The following is a 23082-nucleotide window of genomic DNA, read 5'->3' on the forward strand; positions in this document are numbered from 1 at the left end:
AACCATAATGAAATGACCCTTCACAGTAGATATGAACTCCGTTACAGAGCTACATATGGAAATGAATCTGTTCGATAAAATACCTAATAAAAGCGTCATCTCCGAATCGCTTTTACAACATTTCAAATCCCTCAGTTCTCACCATCTCCGAAAAGCCAAGCCAATGTTGATTCTTGTTTTATTACGATCTCTGTCACGTTCTCTCTTTCCCAGCAGATTCAGCGTTTGTTTAAAATAGGAGATTCCCCGGAGGTTTGAGATTTTACATATTTTCAGTTTACGTAGCCTAGGCACAGGCGAGTGACACATGTACACAATTTCCCGCAAAACCCATCCCACTAGTTCTAAAATATGAACACTTATAATAGGCCTACCATAGTGAATCAGGGTTAGACAAAAACATGTTTTGAAAGAAGGATTAATGAAGTATTGACTCATTATTTAAATTTTGTTAATTTTGAACAAAAAAAAGTTGCATAGTATACTTTAAAAATTAAATCAAGAACCCTAGGGTTCTTTATAGAACAACACTGAACCTTTTTTTTTCTTTTTTTCTAAAGTGTACATGTTCTTAGCAGATGCTTTCTCACCAAAATTCTGTACCACACTGACAGCAAAAACCTTTGTGAAACAAACATAACTATAATTTTCAGGTTTTAAACAGCAAAGTAGATAATCTGTTATGCATAATGTACATAATAAACCACTTCCCTTGCTAGCACCGCTCAAATCGGTTTCTACGATCAATTATTCAAAAATATTTGACTGCAGAAGGTCCTCGAGAGCATTGTATGTGATGAAAAATGTCAAAGCTGCTTCTTATTCACCTCGTTTTCCCTTTTATGCCATTGCATCTCTTTTATGCAAAGCGCAGACCCAGCTGAGTGTAAACGGGCTGAAGTTGAGCTGTGATGGACATGTGCTGTGCCCATCAGCGGCTGTCTGATCGAATGCAAGAGACAGCAGCCTTACAAAAGGCAAGAGACTCATCGCTCATCTCGGCTGCGTCAGGAAAACAGATTCAATTTGTCAGCCCTGGAGACTCTAACCTTGGAAGTGAAAAAACTCGACACAAGCAGTGCAGTGCGTACAGTAGTCATGCACTACTAGATTCTAATTTACTACTAGTGCATGCTGTGTTAATGCCAAAAAGCTACTTTTGAAAATTGTTTAAATGGAAACACAAGTTCATTGAATGCTTTGTTTATTCAATAATTTAAACAAATGTTGATAAATACATATTTACAGGTCTATATGGGCAGATTGGCAAGCCCTTCTAGTCTTTGGGTTACATTAGCTTAGTGAAATGGTATAGATCAACATTAGGAGATATTTCCAATAATCCATCAGAAATCAGTCACTGCATGCCATATAATAGCCTTACTTCAGTGTCTCAGTATGCTACATTTACTTTTTGTTTACATACATTCCAGGTGTTTTACACTTCCAGCATATAGTTTGAAATAATTACGATTTTTTAAGGTTTTTGAAAGAATTCTCTTCTGAACACCAAGGCTGCATTTATTTGATCTAAGTATTATTACAATTAAAAATAACTTTTCTATTATAATATATTATGTATAAATATAAAATGTAATTCATTCATGTGATGCAAAGCAGAATTTTCGTTCATTTGTTAACATTGTCAGGGTCTGAATTAGGTTTGAACTAGTTTGAAATTGACACCATCCTTATTTATTTTTAGACTAGAGAAGAACTCGCGGTTATGGAGGGGCGGGACATTTCCCGAACATGCGCTAAGCGGTGCCAATCACAACACACTGGGCCAGCTAACCAATCACAGCACATTTCGTATTTCAAAAGGAGAGGGTTCATCGTAAATGACGCGTTCAACCAGACTAGGGTGAGAGGAGCTGTAATAATATAAAATATGTGAAAAAGAATGCGTTTTTTGAACAATCAAGCATGAAAATTCTAGTACACCCCAAAAACAAAATCAATACTTCGTAAAAGGGCATAATAGGGCCCCTTTAATTTCTTCATCTTTTTATAGTCTTAATTACTTCACAAACTTTGGAATGGTAGTATATCATGCTTTCCACAAAAAAAAAAGAAGAAAGAAAACAACTGTTTTCGGGATTAATAACAATAAGAAATGTTTCTTGAGCAGAAAATCAGCATATTAGAATGATTTCTGAAGGATCATGTGACATTGAAGACTGGAGTAATGATGCTGAAAATTCAGCTTTGCATCACAGGAATAAATGACATTTTACAATATATAAAAATAGAAAAAACTATTACTGTTTTGTTGGTGGGCACCTTGGTGGGCATAAGAGACTTCTTTCAAAAACATTTATAAAGATTAATCATTTTTCCAAACTTTTTACCGGTAGTGTGTATTCCAGTGATAATGAAGTTCACAAAAAACAAGGATAATGCTCAGAGGTCATCTGACTCTGGGATAAATGTGGAAGACATAGATGATATGGGCTCAAGGGGGATGCTGGGAAGTATCAGAGGAGCACTGTCAGAAACCCAGCCTGAGGCGGTTCTGTTGAAGGTGGGCCGTTGGACCCCGACAGGTGCTCTAGCCATGGGACTTGGAATGGCATGGCCGGGTTCCACATCAAGAGGTTTAACAGGGACTTTGGGTGCCTTGCCGAAGCCACCAAATGGAATAGCCACCCTTCAATTAGAGGAGTGACAGTTAATGAGAGCTTTATGGTTTTTAAGACAACACAACAGAAACAATCTTACAGCAAAAAGTGTAGCATATACTGTACAAACCCTGCAACATTTTAGATCATTTTACCCACTTCATCAGATTATCTGGCTGACTGGCTCTAATTCAGAGACTGCTGGATGGCATCTTTCCGCTCATTAAACATGTTCAGGCAGGTTTCCAACATATATACTTAAAAGTCAACATAGCACAGCATTTGTAAACCATTTTATTTTTGTAATTTGACATATTTACATATGCGAGAGAATATTCAAGAGAAAAATGGCCCATTATTATTTTATCCACTGGGAATTGATTTGATTGTGAAAATTGGGCATTATACTGGAGCAGTGTAATAAGCTGAGCATGTTCTCTAGTAATGTTATTGGTAACTAAGGATACGTTTGCACGACAACGATGTAGTAAAAACGGAAACGTTTTCCACCTGCGAAAATGACTAAAAACGCTGTATTATGCTGACAGGCCAGTAGGTGGCGATGTCACTTTGTAAAGAAACACTACGCGCCTATAGGAACTGACGTCATTAGAGAACGAAGTCAACGAACGCCATTCCAGAGCTGAAGCAAATTTTCAGATTTTGATTAAAGATAACCAGGACAAACACATTTTTTTTCTTCTTTGTATTAACTTGCACAGTAATGTGCACTAACAAAGTAAAGTAAATATTTTGATTCTGAACTCATTTTTTAATAACTGAAATAAAGCTGAAATAATATAAAGTACAAATACTAGATAAAAACTTAACTTTATTAATGCAAATTATAAATAATTTATTGGCAACGAACTGATATAAAATAAGTTTAAGTTAAAGTAACGTACAAAAATAACAAAAACTGAAATGTAGGATAGATAAATAAAAAAATTGAATTATTTAAAAGAATAAAAAATGACAAGCACATAAAAAATACTACAACTGAAAATGAAATTAAATTAAATAAAAATGAAAAATAAAAATAAAAGTTAATTCAAAACATTAATAAGTACTATAAAAGTATATAAATAATAGTAATATAGCACTTGTTTAGCATTCCATTTATATATATATATATATATAATATATATATATATTTATTATGCGCATGAATGAAACACAGTTAGTCCAAGAATTTAGATTTCTTACAGGTTTTGAGTATAGCACAAACCTGTTAAAGCTCTTGTATTGAGGTATCTCATGTCTGGTTTCAGGTTCAGGCATGCGGGCGACCAGCGTTTCGGCCAGAGAGGGGTCACTGATGAGGGCCTGCTCCCAGGGGGACTGGTAGGATCTGGGCATTGCTGTACAGTTGAACTTCTCTGCGGGAACATCCTTCAAGGGACCACCATAGCCTGTTGAAAGCATGGGGGGAAAAAAGCGTTATTTGACCATAAGGCATAAACATTTACAAGACATGCTAAATGACAAAAAATGCTGATAAAGAAAAACACGGAAACACTTTACTTAAAGGCCTTATGTACAGTATAATGCATAATAAAAGGAGTTTTTAATGCATTTTTTGACATTTCTAATGCATTAATTATGCCTTATATGCCACATATGATCTCATGAATAATTGTAACCATAGTTATTATAATACTTATCTATTCATTGAACACACCTTTAGAAAATATAATGCATTAAAACGCATGACGAACAACCAATTTCAGATGCAACTAGGAATCTGCAAATATAATGCACTTTAACTTTGGTTACACAATAATTTATGAAAAGATATTATGCATAATAATATACATTATGAATACCTTTACAATGCATTATACATAAAGGCTTTAAAGGGATAGTTCACCCAAAAATGAAAATTCTGTCATCATTTACTCTCCCTCAAGTTGTTCCAAACCTGTATGACTTTCTTTCTTCTGCTGAACACAAAAGAAGATATTTTGAAGAATGTCGGTAACCAAACGACTGATGGACCCCACTGACTTCCATATGGATGTCAATGGGGACCAGCAACTGTTTAATTACCAACCTTCTTTAAAATATCTTCTTTTGTGTTTAGCAGAAGAAAGGAAATCATACAGGTTTGGAACAACTTGAGGGAGAGTAAATGATGACAGAATTTTCATTTTTGGGTGAACTATCCCTTTAACCAAAGTGTTACAAAAAACACAGTTAGGGATTAAAAGACTGACATCTGAAAGACATCTGAATAAAAAAACAAAAACAAGAAGTGCTCAAGTGAAAAAAAAAGTGGCAGATCAGGACAAAGCACATAATCAGAAAATGAAAAAATTAGCATTTAAAAGAGAGAACATTGAAATGTAGAGCTCTCTAATTGAATTGTAACTGGTAAGAATAAGTGAATATAAGTGAATCACCCCCTCAGTTTACTGAGCTTAGGCTTCGTTCACACTGAGATCCTTAGTGCTCAATTCCGATTAATTGCTCAGATCATATCCGAAGTAAACCCAGAGAACATTTAAGTAAACGATTACGCGTTTATTTATAGTGTGATCTGCCATGGAAGCCAGCGAATTTATGTGCAGGCAATGTAAAAAAAAACAAAAAGAGAGCAGAGTTTTTAAACATTTATGATAAGAGCCCTCGTGTTTTTGCTTGTTTGAGCTGTCACCCAGGGCTTTAAACGAGCCGTGCCAGGCTAAAAGCCTCGGGCCCGGAGCACCGAGCCCAAAACCATGCTGCGTTTCCACTGTCGGACCAGAACTTATAATACACATCACTGTCCTTTACTGATTACCTTTCTCTACTGTCTTGATAACTTTGGGTATGTAAAATCTTTGAAGTGACTCCCATGAGTACACAATTGTGACGAATGTTGCTGTAGAGTTTTGAAATGTAATATAATAAGAAATAAAATAAAAGAATGTGTCACGTTCGGTGTGGCACAGGAGATTCAAGGGAACAATCTTTAATAGCTCAGAAGAACATACAGGAGAAAAAACAAAAGCTTCTATACTAAACATTGATGTGACCAAAGATGAACTGATAGAACTGCGGGCCCTCATCCTTCCCTCGGGTCATTTTGACCCGAAACTCATTTTTAAATTATTATTATTTTTTTTTTAAATTGAGTGTTCGTCTGAGTGGTCCAGGACCCTAGGTCGCACTTGAACCACGAATACACAAAAAAAACTTGACTAGATTCGAGGAGTTTTGTGGTTGAAATATAAAAAAGTAACAAATCCTTCTCTGCGGGTCAATTTGACCCCTTACAAATGAATAGAATGCGAGGAATGCTTCAGTACACAAATGCTCAAAATTCGAACTAAAAATGCTAAAACTTTACCCCCAAAAAAGAGCTTTTATAATGTCTACATGTGTATCTGAATGCAAACTTAAAGGCACAATATGTAACTTTTTTGCTTTAAAAATAGCAAAAATCACTATATCTATGTTATATAGTTTTTTTAGTTGTGTACTTACGTTATCCCAACTGTTTCCAATAACTTTTAAACCAGGAGAAATTTGTAATTTAATTCGAGAAACATCCTGTTTCTTTATTTTCGTTTTCTCGCCGTCAATGGCGTCATATCTGCGTTGTCCCTGGTTTCCGCTCGTGCTGCCATGGCAACCAGAGCTATGAACCAGAGCCGTCTGATAGTAACCAAAGCGACTGACGCGGACAACTTTGTAGTTCGCAATGTCTATTTGCACGCTGTTGTTGTTTCGTTCAAACATTATGGACCATGGCAAGCAGACTTTGGATAAAAAAGGAGAACATAAACGAGAATCAATATCAGCGCGGTGTTTTCGAGATGCCGAGAGCTCCCATAGACAGTATATAAACGAGAGCTCCACGTCCAAGACTTCGACCGCTCCTACATTTACTTTATTAAACAGGTGAGCACATTTACATAAAACTAATCAATGTTTTATAGTTCAACAATGATAAAATGTCAGAATGATCTGTATGTTATTCTAATGTTGATCTAGCTTACTGCTAGTCTCATACAGACAAACTATAAATTTCAACACATTCAAATGCAGTTTAGTGTGATAGTGTAATGTTAGACCAAGTGAAACAGCGCTGCGTTACCTCACGAGTTTAATTTGTCTAATAAACTGACCTGTGAGTAGTAATTCTGCGTGTAGTTTGGTAGAATGAAATGTCCATATTCCTTTTATATCCGCGGGACTCGCGTCGCGTTTGGAGCTGATAGCTGTCTCTTAGCAATCCCGACCTGCTTCATATCACAGTCATGATAAAACATCGATGTATTCAGTCATCCATAAACATTATTAGATCGGTCGGCTTGACGTTGACGACAAGATCCATAATTCTTAGCAAATGTTGCGTCATCAAACTTCGCCTTTGTTATTGTAAATAGGTTAGCGACCCCTAGTGGCGAAAAATCCCATACTGTCCGTTGAAAGAACTGACAGCTCATTTGCTCCATAGAGCTATAAGGCCATCTAGTGGCAAGAGTCATGAAATATCATGTTATATAATTTTATTTCCACAAGAGGTCGGCAAAGACCCCCAATGTAAGATATTTTGAACTGAATTAAAAAGGTTCTGCATGATATAATTTAAGTTGTATGTAATGTGCTTAAATGATTATTTATTTATTATTTATTGATAAAACCTAGTAATTTAAAGTAAAAATTAAATTAAGCTTTATGGACAAAAAAATAAGTATAATTTTAGGGCTTCGGGTTATTTTGACTCGCGAGGGAAAGATTTGTTACAAAGCGCAAAGGAAGGATGAGGGTTACATACACCGGGAGAGTAATCAACATAGAACAGGTGCCGGAACTAATTAACAACCAAACTAACAATAACTTGGAACTCAGGAAAAACACAGGAAACACAGTGAAAACGGAACCAAACCAGAACATGACAGAATATACATGTTACACTCTGAGCAATAAAACATTAATATAATAGAGTCTTGAAAGAGATTAAATCAAGACAATAAAGAGATCTTCCATGTTTCTCAATGTTCATTCTCATTTTGGACCCCTTCTCTCAGAACTTTCTCATGTCTCAGTTGTGTCTACTTTTATTTCTCCAAAGGAATTTTAGAAGAAACATCTGAGACACTGTTGATACTAAACTGAGAGACTTATAAGAATCACAAGTCTCCTGAGCTTAGGAAAAGCAACCACTGATCAATAAATATTTCCTATGGATACACCTAATACTCCTTTTATTTTATTAATATTATATTATATGCAAGTACAGTTTTTTAAAGTTTTAAGATTTGAAGTACACTACAAGTGCACATTCAATACAATTAAGTCCACTTCTTTTTCACAAGGGAAGTTAAAAAGGGAATATTGCTTCATTTTCTGAGGGTTTAGCTCTCTATGTTATTGTTATTCTGTATGGACAGCTAGCACACTGTTAGCTACTGCTAAAGGTATTGTTAGCTTCTACAGTGATATATTACTGTCTGGTCATCATTTAATCTACAGTAAAAGGCTTCACAATGTTCTAAAACATGCTGTGGAGGGACGGAGGGGGACCGTTCAAAAAGAGTATACCTCAAATCGCTGTTCACTGGCAGGGCCAGCAAGCCCAAAACAGCAGTTATGTAATGTGGGTGTTCTGTCACATATCACCCTCATGTGGACAATCTCCTTCCTGAGTTTATAGGCTTCAAGGAAAAAAAATGCATATTTCAATGCTGAGGGTCTGGGCAGTTCAACGGGCCTCGGAGAAATGAAAATACAGCAGGGGGGATTCGTTTTTAGACACTGTTTTCATGGGGCAGTGCTCTGACACGTCAAGATGCTGATGAGCTATGAAACATTTCTCATTAGGAGGCAGTTTATGCTTGCTGACTAGTGGCGCACAGGAAAAAGGAATTCGCTCAAAAACGTCGAAAGATGGTGTTAGTGAAAAATATTTGAGACTTAATTCCTTTCTTTGTAATGCATTTACAGGTAACCGCCCAAAATATGTCAAAACAAAGTTCAGTTTTCAGATTTTGTAAGCATATTGCGTAGTTGTGCTTGGAGACAATTGTTTGATTATTGATATCGTAATGAAAATAATTGTGCAGACATAATTGTTGGTCATACAAAGAGATTATGAACACAAAAACAAGAGAGAACCAATGACATTTTGAAACATTATGCTGTAGTCAATGTATTTTTTTCATATGAGCTTTTTGTTTTTCTACGAATTTAGTTTTTGCATAGTAAAAACACCTGTAGCCATAGTTTGCCAAATAATTTTGTCAGATAAATATTGTTCTATATAAAATATAAATATATATTTCCCCCTCCGGATATAACTTTTAAATGCATAGCGTGAAACCAGTGGCTACTCTCTCTCTCTCTCACAGTGAGACTTTGTCTGATATTAATCTTGTTTATTTATAATCAAAAATTCTTCTGCCGGTCTTCATATCATCCCCTCCCCTTCTTAATGAAGCCTCAAAGACACTAAAATAGCAGGACGTACGGTAAATGTGCGCTCATCCACCAATCTACAGTAGGAAGGGTGGCCAAGCCTTAAGGCTATATCAGGGAGTTATAAGGATAGGATCTGTTTAAGATGTTATCATGGACAGCTGCGTCTCTGTGCCACTGCTTAAAGGACACAGGAAACACTTAACAAGCTTCGTGTTAGGACACTACGGCCACTGTTCACACAGGAATTACATGCTCAAGATGTAAATGATGTAGTGTGCAGCATGTAACAGTAAATGCTATATACTGTATATTAAATACATCACAGAAACAGTACATAAATAATCAAAGTTTAGATTTATTGTCACGTGTAGGCTCTTTTGGTTTCGGTTTCTCTGTGTTCTGTTCCTAGTGATGATTATTATGTCATTATGACAGGCTTTTATTTGTAGCACCCTCTATTGGCAGATTTTGACTTTATTTGGTGTGCATGTTCAGAATATCATGTTGTCTATGGCTGAATCCGAAATCGCCCCCTAAACCACAATCATTCACTATTCCCTACGTTAGTCCACTAATACGGTTCACTTGAAGGAGTGGATGAAAACGAGTGAGTGAATTCGGACAACCGTTGAGTGTACATCAGATGTACAATCGTTAATGCAGTGCAATGTGGGATTGAAAGAGTGCACTCAATAACGTCCGCTATGGTTTCGGACACCACTAGAAATGACTGTCACCTCAAGTACCGTCCTATTTGAGGGTATATGGGGGGATTTCGGACTCAGCCCATGTGTTTCGTACAGAGCCCCTAAAAGGGACATGGTGATGGGAAAAATTTTAGATCGGAGGAAAAAATACGTCAATGCTTTTGCTTTTGCAATGCCCCCGAGAAACCTTTTTGAGATTGCAAAAGCATTGAAACATAACATTTTTCCTCCCATCTCATATTTTTTTCCATCACCATGTCCCTTTACAGCAGGGGTGTCCAATCCTGCTCCTGGAGGGCCAGTGTCCTGCAGAGTTCAGCTCAAACCCCAGTTAAACACACATGAACCAGCTAATCAAGGTCTTAATAAGCAAACTAGAAACTTTCAGGTGTGTGTTGAGGCAAGTTGGAGCTAAACTCTGCAGGATAGTGGCACTCCAGGGCCAAGCTTGGACTCCTCTGCTTTAAGGGCTCTGTAGTATCAAGTTTTGTTAATTGTATTGAGCAGTGTCAAGTCATAGTCAAAATGGGCGCCGCTAGACCATTTAATTGCACACTATATATGATTTTTGGATCAAAATATCCAAAAACCACTAGAACATTGTTATATTATATATTTTGTTGATTTGTGTACTTACATGATCCCAAATGTTTCTAAGAATGTTTAAATCCAGAGAAATAAGCAGTTTTAACCAGGACACGGACCCGCGTTACCCCCGATTTCAGGTTTTATTCTATAGAAACCATAGAAACACCAAAGACACTTTAATGTATTATGTGTTTTATTAGACAGGTCAGCCACTGTTTGGATACATTCATCGACAGAAAACTAATCATTGTTATACAGCTCAACACAATTAGTCTTTTTGTTTAAATTTAGTTTTCTTGATTTACCGTGAGTACCATGTTTTACCATGCCTAATATCGATCTAGCTCACTGCAGTGTGCAACAAGTGTCTCATAGTAGCCGCAGAGCAAACGCAAACGTCTGAGTCCCGTCGTATTCTCCACCGGTAGAGGTGAAGACAACAACTTCCATGATTCTGGCTACGCCTTTGTTTTGAATAAACGACCTCTAGTGGAGAAAAATTACATAGTGTGCCTTTAATTGACTTATGTCTTCATTAAAATTCTTTTGATAACTTTCATCAGGGTTTTGGTATGACCGACGCATGTGTGTGGGGGAGCCTGAGTAGTGAGGGGGGATTTGGAACCATCCCAAAAAAGTTTGAGGTCTCTACGACTTGTGATGTCTGATGCCCAGACACTTTAGGGCAGAGTTCTTTAACCCTGCTCATGGCGACCCACTGTCCTGGGAGAGTTTAGTTCCAACCCTAATCAAACGGACAGTGGGTCTCCAGGAGCAGGGTTGAAGATGTCTGCTTTAGGGCAGAAAATTAACAATTGTCAAAAACAGCATAAGTACAATGGGGTTCCTGCACCCTTGGTCCTTGGACTCCTAAAATAAAAAGAAATTGCTGTGGACTAACCTGGGGCAATAGTCTCAGGGTTGAGTGTATTATTGTGTTCCTGGTCAACTCCAAGACAATTTTCATGACTTAAAATGTTTGTCATTTCAGCACTTGGGCCCAGAGAAATGGCATCAATCTGAGAAAAGAAAAACGGAATGGTCACTCACTACAATGAGAATTTGTGGTTGTTTGAATTGTATATAACCACACACAGACCTTCTGTGCTTTTGGACCACGGACTCTGTGTTCTATGTAACAAATGACACTTACGCTGTGCTGTGTGTTGGCTTCATTCTGAATACTTTCAAAGGTGTATTTCTCTGAGCGCTTCTGACGCATCTTAAAGAGACGGGAGCCCCTGTTTGATGCTAAGGAAAGTTCCTCCAACATAATTTCCTTTGGTGCGCTAACTTTCCTTCCTAGATCCATCTCTGCTTCTGTGGAAAAGAGCAAAAACTAAGTAAGTTTACGTCAACACAATTTCATTTTAAAAATAGGTAGTAGTGGCCTAATGGTAAGAAAGTCAGACTGGTAACCCGAAGGTTGCGTGTTTGATTTTCAATACCGCCAGGAAATGACTGAGGTGCCCTTGAGCGAGGCACCAAACCCCCAATCGCAACAGCAAAATGGCTGCCACACTGTGTGTGTGACCACGTTTGCAGTGTGTCTGTTCACTACTCTCTACTCCTAATGTGTGTGAACTAACCTGGATGGGTTAAATACAGAGTATGGGTTACCCTACCTGACCATCACATGTATTAATGCACATGTATTATGCATCCATAAGCCCTATTCAGACGGGATTAGTTTTACAATGGTAGATGGAGTAATGTAATTTTACCACAGGAAGTCTGTAATAACAATGGCCAATTTGCACAGGATAAGAAATCTCAGTAAAACTAGCAGAAGTGTGAGGGAACTCGATTTACGCACCGCCGTCACCTCCCGTGCGTATTACGTTGCTTTCTGATATCACGTGCGCAAACACAGCCTATATTTATATATATAAAACAGTTTGGTCCGGTCAAACAATGTATTAATTAAATTCAGATTGGATTATGTTGGTAATAGGCACTTACCTTACGCTAAAAGAAGTTTCTCTAAAAAGTGCTTTCGACCTTCTTATTGATATGAATGGTATGTGGAAAAAACTTGAATTTTGCCACAGACCGCAACTGAAGGCTTTTTCAAGCGCCTTCATACATGAAAAACCACAGAAAACTACTTTTAAACAGGAAATGAATATTTACGTACATATTTACAGCGGATCTATTCGCACAGGATTAGTATTACCTGAGGTCATTTTTCCGGACCTTTTTACAGGAGGTAAAAGTCGCCGTAATCTTTACTGACATTGTCCGTAATGATTACTGAGATGGTCTGGTAATAATTACTTTACCCCACCTCTCCATGTTAAACTAATTCTCAACCTGCAGGGCTGTCAAAATCAGGGCCCGTTTACACAACACACATTTTAAATAAAAAGAGAAAACTTTTTATGCATTTTGGCCGTTTTTAGTACATTGTTGTTGTGAAACCGTACCCTCACTTCCTAGAGGGCCACAGCCCTGCAGAGTTTGTCTTCAACCTTAATCAAATGCACCTCATCCAGCTAATCAAGTCCTTCAAGCATCTTTGAAAACTACAGGTATGCGTATTGAAGCAGGGTTGGAACTAGGGTTGGGCGGTATTACGGTAATATCGGATACCGCGGGATCTTAAAATAGCACCGGTATCAGTTTCAATACCGTCATTACCGGCACTTATATAGCCTATAATATATATAATTTATTTATTGCCTAAAAAATGCTTATGTGTGGTTGCAGTTTGGCAATATTTCTGGTTCCAACCGAATGAGAAGGGAGAGGCGGTAAATACTGATGAGGCAATTTGTAAATTGTTCCATAAAAAGGTGACCGCGAGAGATGTAAACACCTCTAACCTAATGTCGCATCTCCGAAACTACCACCCACTCACTGCTGCCAGGATGCATTTTGTTCTCGAGTTCATTAAATAAGCGCATTGTTTCGTATTGGTTAAAATATTATAATGTTATTTTTTCCATCTTTCTTGATTATGAAAAGTGAACAGCACAAATAAGATGGGATGCATCGGGAGTCAGACGATTTGACCACTTCAATAAATTTCGTTTTGTAAAAGGCCTCTTTAAAACGAATTTCGTTTTGTATAAATTCTATCTTAATTTTAATAAATTTTTCATCAACCAATTGCCTATATATTTAATATAATCATGACATGATGGGCGATGGCATGCCGCGGTCACTTTAACCGAAACTTGGAGATGGCGATCGTCAATTTCTTTAAACAAAACAATTCAAAACGAAAAGAAATATAGGGTAGCCTACTCTCTGATTAATCCATGATGTGCATTTCTCTCTATGGCGTTCACAGAGATGGCGATCGTCAATTTCTCAAAACGAAAAGACAAAGGCCACTCTGATTATTTAATCCATGATGTGCATTTCTCTCTAGGCGCGTTCATACGGAGATGTGATCATCAATTTCAGCAAACGAAACCATACAAACCGAAAAGAAATAGACTAGCCTACTCTCTGTAATCCATGATGTGCATTTCTCTCTATCGTTCACTATGGAGATGGTGATCGTCAATTTCTTTAAACGAAACAATTCAAAACGAAAAGAAATATAGTCTGATTAATCAATGATGTGCATTTCTCTCTATATGCGCGCTCACTACAGAGATGGCGATCGTCAACTTCCACCTTTACAGAAAAGTTTTATTAAAAATCAAATGGACACGCGTCACCGGATTACAAAGGCACTTCTTGCTTGTTGCACGCACACAGTATTATGTTGAATAATGGTGGGCTCGGGCTCATAATAACAGTTAATGCCGTCGACCGGACTCAGACACAACGTGCACGGCTTGATTTTTTTTTTTTTTTTTTTGCCCGATCTGGCATTCAGTTTCTGAACTGTGTAGGCACAAACCAACAGTTTGGTGACGCCGTCTGAGCCCATTATGTCATCATTTTTAATTAGTCACGGTAATACCGTATACCCCGGTAAAATTGGGAGGGGGTTTGACGGTATCAAAATTCGAATACCGCCCAAGCCTAGTTGGAACTAAACTCTGTAGGACCGTGGACCTCCAGGAACTGAGTTTGACACCCCTGTATAAACTGTGATGCTGCAGTGTTCCTGATAAATGACCAACAATTCAATTTAGTTGTCAGTTGCCTTTAGCAGAGGCCCAAATTGAGTTATTGAAGGCTGTAATGCAGGTCACTCGGGGAGCTCTTACAGGCATATCAAAGGATGAAAATTTATCCTACTGGTATGTTCTTACAGCTGTCAAGCATCATCTTGCCGTCAGCCACCGGCCGATCAGTTGTCCGCTCCCCGAAATAGAGTTTCAAACAGACAACTACAAAAGGATTAGTTGCTCTCGGTAGTTATACATCTCTACGGATTAGTATTTTTAGCTGTCCAGGGTGTGGTTAATCTAATCACTATACAAATGTGATTACACAAATCTTAACAGTATTTTAATGTAACATAGTGACATGATGTGAAGGCCGAGTATGGTAATCCATTCTCAGAATATGTCCTCAGCACTTAACCCATCCAGGTTAGTGCAAACACATTAGAAGCAGTGAGTAGTGAGCACACGCACACACGCACGCACGCACGCACACACACACACACTATACCCTAAACCCTAAATCCACCCATCACACAAAACTTTCAGTTTTGCAGAAAAAAACAAACAAACTTTAATTACTTTCTTTTTAGACCAGATTTACAAATGAGGACGTCCCTAAAGGGAGGTTTTTGGAGATTTTGGTTACATCTACAAATTTGTCCCCAAAATATAGTTAAGTATAGGCACAGTGGAGCAGTGGGCCTAAATGTACTATAATTAGCTTGTTTGGGTTTACAGTATGTTTATATTACTAGGTTTATATTAACTTGAAAGCCTTTTAAAAAAAAAGAAAATAAATGATTTTATTCAGTAAAGATGCAACAATTAAAAGTGCAAGTAAATACTTTTAGTATGTTATAAAAGATTTTTATTTAAAAAAAAATATATCTTTTTTGTTGAACTTTCTATTGACCAAAGAATCATGAATAAAAGTATCACAGTTTTCACAGATATATTAATTAGCACATCTGTTTTCAACATTGATAGTAAAAGAAATGTTTCTTGAGCAGCCAATCAGAATGTTAGAATGATTTCTGAAGGATCATGTGACTGAAGACTGAAGTAATGATGCTGAAAAAATCGGTGTTGCGTCACAGGAATAAATTACATTTAAAATTCATTCAAATAAGTGCAGCTTTGATAAGCACAATAGATTTTCTAAATACATTTTAGCATGTATATATACGTGTGTATGTGTGTGTGTATATATATATATATATATATATATATATATATATATATATATATATATATATATATATATATATATATATATATATATATATACACACACACACTATACCACACACACACAGAGGTTAGTAATAAATCAATGGTAGTACCATCAGTGGCATGGATCTCTCTACAAATAGCAGCCGCCTGCATTTTCCTCTCCTGTGTTGACATCAGAGTATGCTGAGACATGCTGTCTGTGGAAAACAAAGTTAGGGAATGTGAATCTACAACATTTTGCCCCTTGCAATCTCACACATTTTCAACCACAACAAACAAACAAACATACAAACAAACACATAATGACATTCATAGTCCAGTGGGTGACATTTATTACACCTGCTGAAAGGCTGACACTAGCACATCCCTTTAAATAACCCAGAGCAACTAAACATGACGTCTGAGCGAAGGCATTGCTCCCTGTGTAGTTTTGCAGGGGACTGTAAATCGATATGCCTGATATAGACCCAACTGGACAGAACGCTGCACCCGAAGGTTGTGATGTCACACCATGCGGGATTACCAGGGGAAAGGTGGTAGTTTGTGTCCACATCCATTACCGTGCTGTTACATGCTATTCGCTAACCATGTTACTAAAGACTGTAATGTCTGATGGAAAGCTTCTCTAACAGGGCTGAATTTGTGTTGTTACCATTGACTAAAACTATACAAAAATAATTTATTTGAATAATTGAAACAAAAAGCTGATATAAAATTAGCTTAAAAACTTATACAGTAATACTAAAGAATGGTACTATGGTTCATGCCTAAAACATAAGTAAAAATAAAATCAATATTTAGAAATGATGTGCATATTGTATGAGCACAAGTGTACTTTTAATCGTGAAATTCTATTTAAAAAAATGTACTTGCAGATAATATAATTATGACATAAAAGGCCACTTAAGTATACTTAAAGAGAGTACACTAAGTGCATTTTAAGTCATTATGTTTGAACTATCTTTAAAAGTACACTTACTGTATTTTGATTGGTTGACTAATGTACTAAAGCACATGTAATGTACTTGATTATAATTTGAACTGTAGTTTTTTATAAATTATTACGTTTAAAGTTAATAAAAGTACTAAATTTCAATTTCTTCATTTCAAATGTGCAATTGCAAATATAGGCCTATTTAAATACATATCAAAAAAATTTAAATAGTAATTACATTAAAGTATATTCTAAATTTACCATAAATGCAGTACATTTAGCAGTAAACTTTAACAATATTATAAAGAGAGTTGAATCCCAAGTGAAATCACATATGAAGATGTACTTAAGTGGGTCAAAAACCCAACTAATTGCATTTAATATAAATTTTAACTAATACATTTTCATTTAATTATAAATAACATGTAATTTCATGCCAAAAAGCATTACATTCAGTTAAATATATTAAAATATTAATATATTATTTTAATATTATTAAAATAAAAAATATATTATTTCCGCAATAAACACTCTTTTTAAAAGTAAAAAAAAAAAGAGTAAAAAGTAAAAAAAGTCTAAAGTGTACTTCTTTTTCACAAGGGACCATGTCCCCCCCCTCCCCCATTAGGTTGAGTATAATGTACCTCAGTATTTTGTCTAAGGCATTTTAGTTCATTCTCTCAATATGTTTTATTTGCTAAATACACAAACTACATCAATATGTGAAACCAACAGCATGCACATATCATAAATGACCAGAATAATCAGTGCAGGCTAATGCAGTTCAGCCCCATATGCAGTCTATAAGGGCCAGTGACGACTGTGACCTTACCGTACTGCTTTGAGACATTATTGTATATCATTACTGTATATGTTGATGATGGCAGTCAGAAAAGTTGACAGAACTTTTTAACACACTGTACACACAACCCACACATCCCTGCCGCATAAGCACCTGAGGCAGGGGCTCCTTACCTGCGATGTGTCAGGTTGTGTCAGTATCCTTTAACAGAGGTAAGTGGGGTCAGTCTGGATCACTGCAACCTGTGCTTGTTCCCTCTCTGACCAGGACTGAGGGACTCTGGTGGAGCGGACTACAGGGGAGAGGGGTGTCAGAGGGAGGGCCAGCTGTTAGTCTGTCCGTTTGAACCAGCATGCGGTTATTAATAGAGCTGATCACACACAAACAGACATACGTTAACACTTTTGAGTGTAATGGACACACCAGGTGTCTGCTCAGGTTATGACTTCACTGTGTTTGTACAGTTCATTCATTAGCGGGACATTCTTGAGTTTCAGTTCCAAGTTTTGGTTAACATGGTCAATGTTTCTATGATTTGGAGCAAAGATATTAAACACCCTACCGTAGCAGGTTCATAACAACACATTTTATATAATTTAATAGGTATCATTTATTTCAAGGTGACGTATACATTGCTGCATGTACTTAAATTATGCATAATTACAAATAACTAAACCAAAACAGTAACTCTATAGTAAGTACATGTAGTTAATTTATTTGAGTAAGTAATGTACTGCAACTACATCTTAAAATAACTGTAACCATTTAATACTCCATATTTTGTTAGTATGTAAAATTAGATTTGTTATATATATAACGTTATAACGTTATACAGTAAATACCTTTGTGAAAAAATCTTAAACTTAAGTATATTTTAAAAAGAGTACTTATTACGGAAATAATGTTTTCAGACACTTAAGTGCATTATAATAGCAATTAAATAAAAATGCATTACATTTTATATTTATATTAAATACAGTTAGCATTTAACATCTTTTATGTAATTTCATAATTACTTCTAATGTCTTTATAATGTGTAGTGCTGAATTTATAAGCATTTATGGTAAACTAAAATGCACTTATTATATTTTCTATTGAAACTTGTATGTAATATTTTTATTTCACAATGATGAAGCTTTCAATTTAGTACAATTAAAACTTATTAACTTTAAATGTAATATTGAATAGCATACTACAGTTCATATTATAATCAAGCATACGTTAATCAACACGTCCAAATTAGTGTACTTCAAAGCACAAAGAAAGGTTATTAAAACATGATGCACTTTAAAGTAAAATTTGTAAGTTGACATTATTACAAAGTGCACCTTTTAAAAGTGTACTTAAGTGTGTTAAGAAACAAAGTCATGAAAGTGTATACTCTCTTTATGTGTTATGTTAGCAGGTTATCTTTAAAATTTGAAGTGCACATTCAATACAATTAAGTGCACTTTTTTTCCACAAGGGTAGTCACTCAAAGCCCATAGCTTTGACCAGAGTAACCAGTCGTTTATAATCTGTAATCTTAAGCAAATCTGAGCCATTATCTGCAGAAAGCTTAGAAATTCATATGATTCATTTAATGGTGTGTGTGAAGTTACTGTACATGTTTTTGTCCAGCATTCTAACACTCTCGTTTCATCCTTCCCATAAACAACAAATAAAAATGTCACTCCCAGACAGTATCTGTCATGTGAAGTGATCAATCTTTTGATCGCAGACATAAGGAAATATTTTTTTAAGTGTAATCACTGAGGTACTTGAATAAGCAATGAATATGTTTATTATTATATAAATAATTATTTGCAATATAACTGGTATGGCCGACGCTGACTGTAATTTACATGTTTCCTCCAGTGTATATCCCAAATAGCAGATTAATTGCAGAACTATTTTGAACACGGTTCAGTCTTCAATGTCAGCTGCCACATAGTTTGGTTGTATGACAAGTACAAGCTCGGGAGTCGAGCCAGGCCTCCCAAGACATTATATAACTAGACAGGCAACTTGTTACAGACTATTGGGCTGAAAGCGACTCTCCCTAAGGCTATGCAGCATACTTTTTCCCTCCAAAAAACTCCACATCGATAAAAAAACCCCAACTATATGCAGAGATTTCTTCTCAGATTTCTACACATGTTACTTTAATAGAAGTGCAAGCATGGTTTTATGTCAGTCACATACAAAAAGTGGAGCTGTAGAGTGTAAATCACACAAGCTACTTAATACTGAGCTATACTTGGGCAAAACAGTATAAAGCGAGCTGCTTGCTCCACTCTGTGTCAGATGATGCACTTGACAATTCAACAAATATTTAAACAAATTTTGTATCTTGACAAAAACATGTCAAATTTTAGCTTTCTGATATCCTTCTCATAGAAACATTCAGTCATTGAATAAAGAAATACAAGCATGAACAACTCAGTACAAATTAGTATCTTGTATTTTTAAGTGGATTGAGAGCATGCATTGTCACATATGAGAACCCACAGACATTCACAGCAAAATACATTTAAGGAATGATCATTAAATTCGTTTTTTTCTTTTCTTCCATTTATTAGCAAATAGTAGTGAATTTGTTTAAGTGAGTCTGAGTCTGAGTCTGGGGCAACAGGGCATGTGGTAAAGGGTCAGACTGGGTCACTGAAGAGTGATTTAATCTTTTCTAGTGAAGCTTATGTAACAAGTACGACTGTTTCTAATTCAACAGTTTCTGCCTAATAACTTTGTAGCACAGTCACAAACAAAATGATCTTTCTCTAATTTTATGACTATGATTCTAGCTGTCATCACAACTGAAGCAGCCTATTACTGAATTATTTTAATGCAGTAATTTAAAAAGTGCGACTAATTAAATACGGACAGTGCTGAAATGTGTCTCACACTAGCGTTTACGTATTATGAAGACCTATTATGTTTTGTTATTTCTTTAGCATGTATCATTATCATGCATGTATCACTTTAATCCATTCATTAGTTCAAAACTTGTGAAAAAGAAGTGAACTTTTGTGAACTGAAAGTGCACGTTTAGTGTGTTTTAAATCTTAAAAGTATATTTTAAAAAACTGTAAACTGTAAAATGAAAATTAGCCCATGATTTACTCACCCTCAAGCCATCCTAGGTGTATATGACTTTCAGACGAATACAATCGGAGTTGCATTAAAAAAAGTCCTGGCTCTTCCGAGCTTTATAATGGCAGTGGATTGCAACCATCAGGTTGAAGCTCGAAAAACTTGTGACGTCGGAAGTAGCGTAGTGCGTCATGACGTAGCGTAAATTTCAGCAGTATGTCGCATACTAACCCCCTGGATCCGTGTGAAGTTCTTTTATGATGGATGGATGCACTTTTTTGAGCTTCAACCTGATGGTTGCAAGCCACTGCCATTATAAAACTGGACAGGACATTTTTTTTTATATAACTCAGATTGTATTCATCTGAAAGAAGAAAGTCATATACACCTAGGATGGCTTGAGGGTGAGTAAACCATGGGCTAATTTTTATTTGAAAGTGAACTAATCTTTTAATGAAATAAAAGGCCACTTAAGGTATAGTTCACCCCAGAATTAAAATTCTGTCATTGATTACTCACCCTCATTTCGTTGCAAACACGCAAGACTTTTGTTCATCTTTGGAACACAAATTAGATTTTGATGAAATCTGAGAGTTTTCTGTCCCTCCATTGACAGCTACACAACTACCACTTTGATACTTCAAAAAAATCATAAAGAGATCGCAAAACTAAGTCTTTTCAGATAATCTTGACTAAACAGCTCAATTAATATGGATAATATTAAAAAGAAAAATATTAATATTTAAAACTTTATAATGTTTTATCAAAAAGATCTTAATTTGTCTTCCAAAGATGAACGGAAGTCTTACGGGTTTGGAACTACATGAGGGTAAGTAATTAATGACAACATTTTAATTTTTAAGTGAACTATCCCTTTGTGTCCTTAAAAGAGTGCACTTTCATGACTACTTAAGTGGTCAAAAACACTCTAAAGTTAAGCTAATTACATTTAATAGAAATTTTAACTATAATACATTTTCATTAAATTGCAATCAACTTGCAGTTAGGTGCACTTAAGTAGATATTTTTTAAAGTATACTATTTCCTTTTTTTAAAGAAGAACTCCGGTCAATTTTAATCTGTTTTCGGTCGAAGTCCATAGTAATCGATTGTCGAGTTCACGCGCATAGGTTTAGTTACCAATGATCACGCGCGTGAACTCGACAATCGATTACTATGGCCTTCGACCGAAAACAGGATGTAAATACAGGTATGAGCGCTGGCTGAAATAACATAATTTTTATCCATATCTTTCACATCTACTGCAGTCAGATTCACCCGTGATCACTCTGAAGGAATCACTCACATGACCTGTGCACTTGTAATGACACATCAAGGATGTTAAGAGGCTAAAAGCAGGTTTAAAACTTGCCCCATTGAAGTCAACAGGGTGCAAATTTTAAAAAGAGGATATCACGGTGTAGGCAACACCGATTTTTGTCGTTGTTCTCTGTATTGACAGCACTCCAAATTTACAAAAAAATGAGCTCAATGTTAAAATTGACCGGAGTTCTCCTTTAAGTATGCAAAAGTGTACTTACTTTTCACAAGGGATGCACATTCACTGATCAAAATTAGATTAGATTAGATTAGATTAGATTATTGTATTGTAAGTGTGAGTGTTTAAAAGCCAGATGTAACACTCTGTCTATCAAACGTAGTAAAAAATAATCTTTATAAACTCTATCAACTTATAGTTCCGCCTTCTGACTTTCACGGACCCTCATTCTGCAACATCAACTTCTCTGACTTTCAGTATCTTTTTGTTCAATAGTAGCCTTAAGAATTTTACTTTTCTCACTTTCAAAACACCCCCCTATTTGATTTGACTTTCGCGACTTGCATAAAAAGGGTTTCCCGGCTCTCCTTTTAACTTCCCCAAGAACTGCTATCTTTGGCTTTATAGAGTCTCAGTCGATGAGGCCCCATTTTCTTTGGATTACCCTGTGAAGCCCCAAGGTTAGCTTCTGTCATTGACCTTTGGGGTTGACACTGTCTAAAGGGTGACACATACGGGACGGGACCAGCTGGTGCCGACGCTGTGCTCTTGGTTGGGGACAGAAAAGTCAGAGGTGATGGACTCAAACTGTCTTTTTGGTTTTTTGGTGGAGGCTCATATGCAACCTTTGCCTTCCACTCGGCCGGGGGCTCGGGTAAGAGCTTTGTCTGAGCGGCATGGCGCAGGTTGGAGGCAATAGACTGTTGAATGTCCAGATATGTAAAAGCTTCATCCACGAGCCCCAAAGGGTGGCGTGAGGCAGCTTCCCACGGGCTGGGCGGCTTGTGACCCCTGTCTAGCCGGGCAGTCTGTGGCTGAACAGAAGAGGGTTGTGATGCAGGTCTGGGTGATGGAGAAAAGGAAACCGACCTTGGACTGAGACCTGCTGCTGAAAGTCTAACAGGTGGTGACAAGGATGAGCTCCTAAGCCCCTGAAATGAGCAAACAAATACGTTTAAAACAGTGTTCATGGGAATAAACAATCAAAGTTGCAGATTCATATCAATAGTAAAGACAGATAAAAAAAATGGGGGGTCACTGGTATTACACGCAATTTTCACTAGTTAATTTTGCAATTAATTAAGAAGCAGAAAGTAACACTGAATTAAATGTGAAATTTGGAAGTAGAAGGACTGAAATAGTATTTTC

The 23082-nt window shown here is 36.4% G+C and overlaps 1 protein-coding gene across 1 annotated transcript; it reads right to left on the reverse strand.

Moving 5' to 3' along the window:
* Positions 1–1187: 1187 nt before the first annotated feature.
* myoz2a (myozenin 2a) lies at positions 1188–17690 on the reverse strand. Its single transcript, XM_081359364.1, has 6 exons — positions 17537–17690; positions 15738–15824; positions 11478–11644; positions 11226–11343; positions 3850–4033; positions 1188–2650 (listed from the first exon to the last, which is right to left on the reverse strand). The coding sequence occupies exons 2-6, from the start codon at positions 15817–15819 to the stop codon at positions 2404–2406; spliced, it is 798 nt and encodes a 265-aa protein (XP_081215490.1). The 5' UTR covers positions 15820–15824; positions 17537–17690; the 3' UTR covers positions 1188–2403.
* Positions 17691–23082: the final 5392 nt, after the last annotated feature.

This window comes from Scardinius erythrophthalmus (assembly GCF_964197995.2).
Source record: "Scardinius erythrophthalmus genome assembly, chromosome: 2".
Classification (NCBI taxonomy): Eukaryota; Metazoa; Chordata; class Actinopteri; order Cypriniformes; family Leuciscidae; genus Scardinius; species Scardinius erythrophthalmus.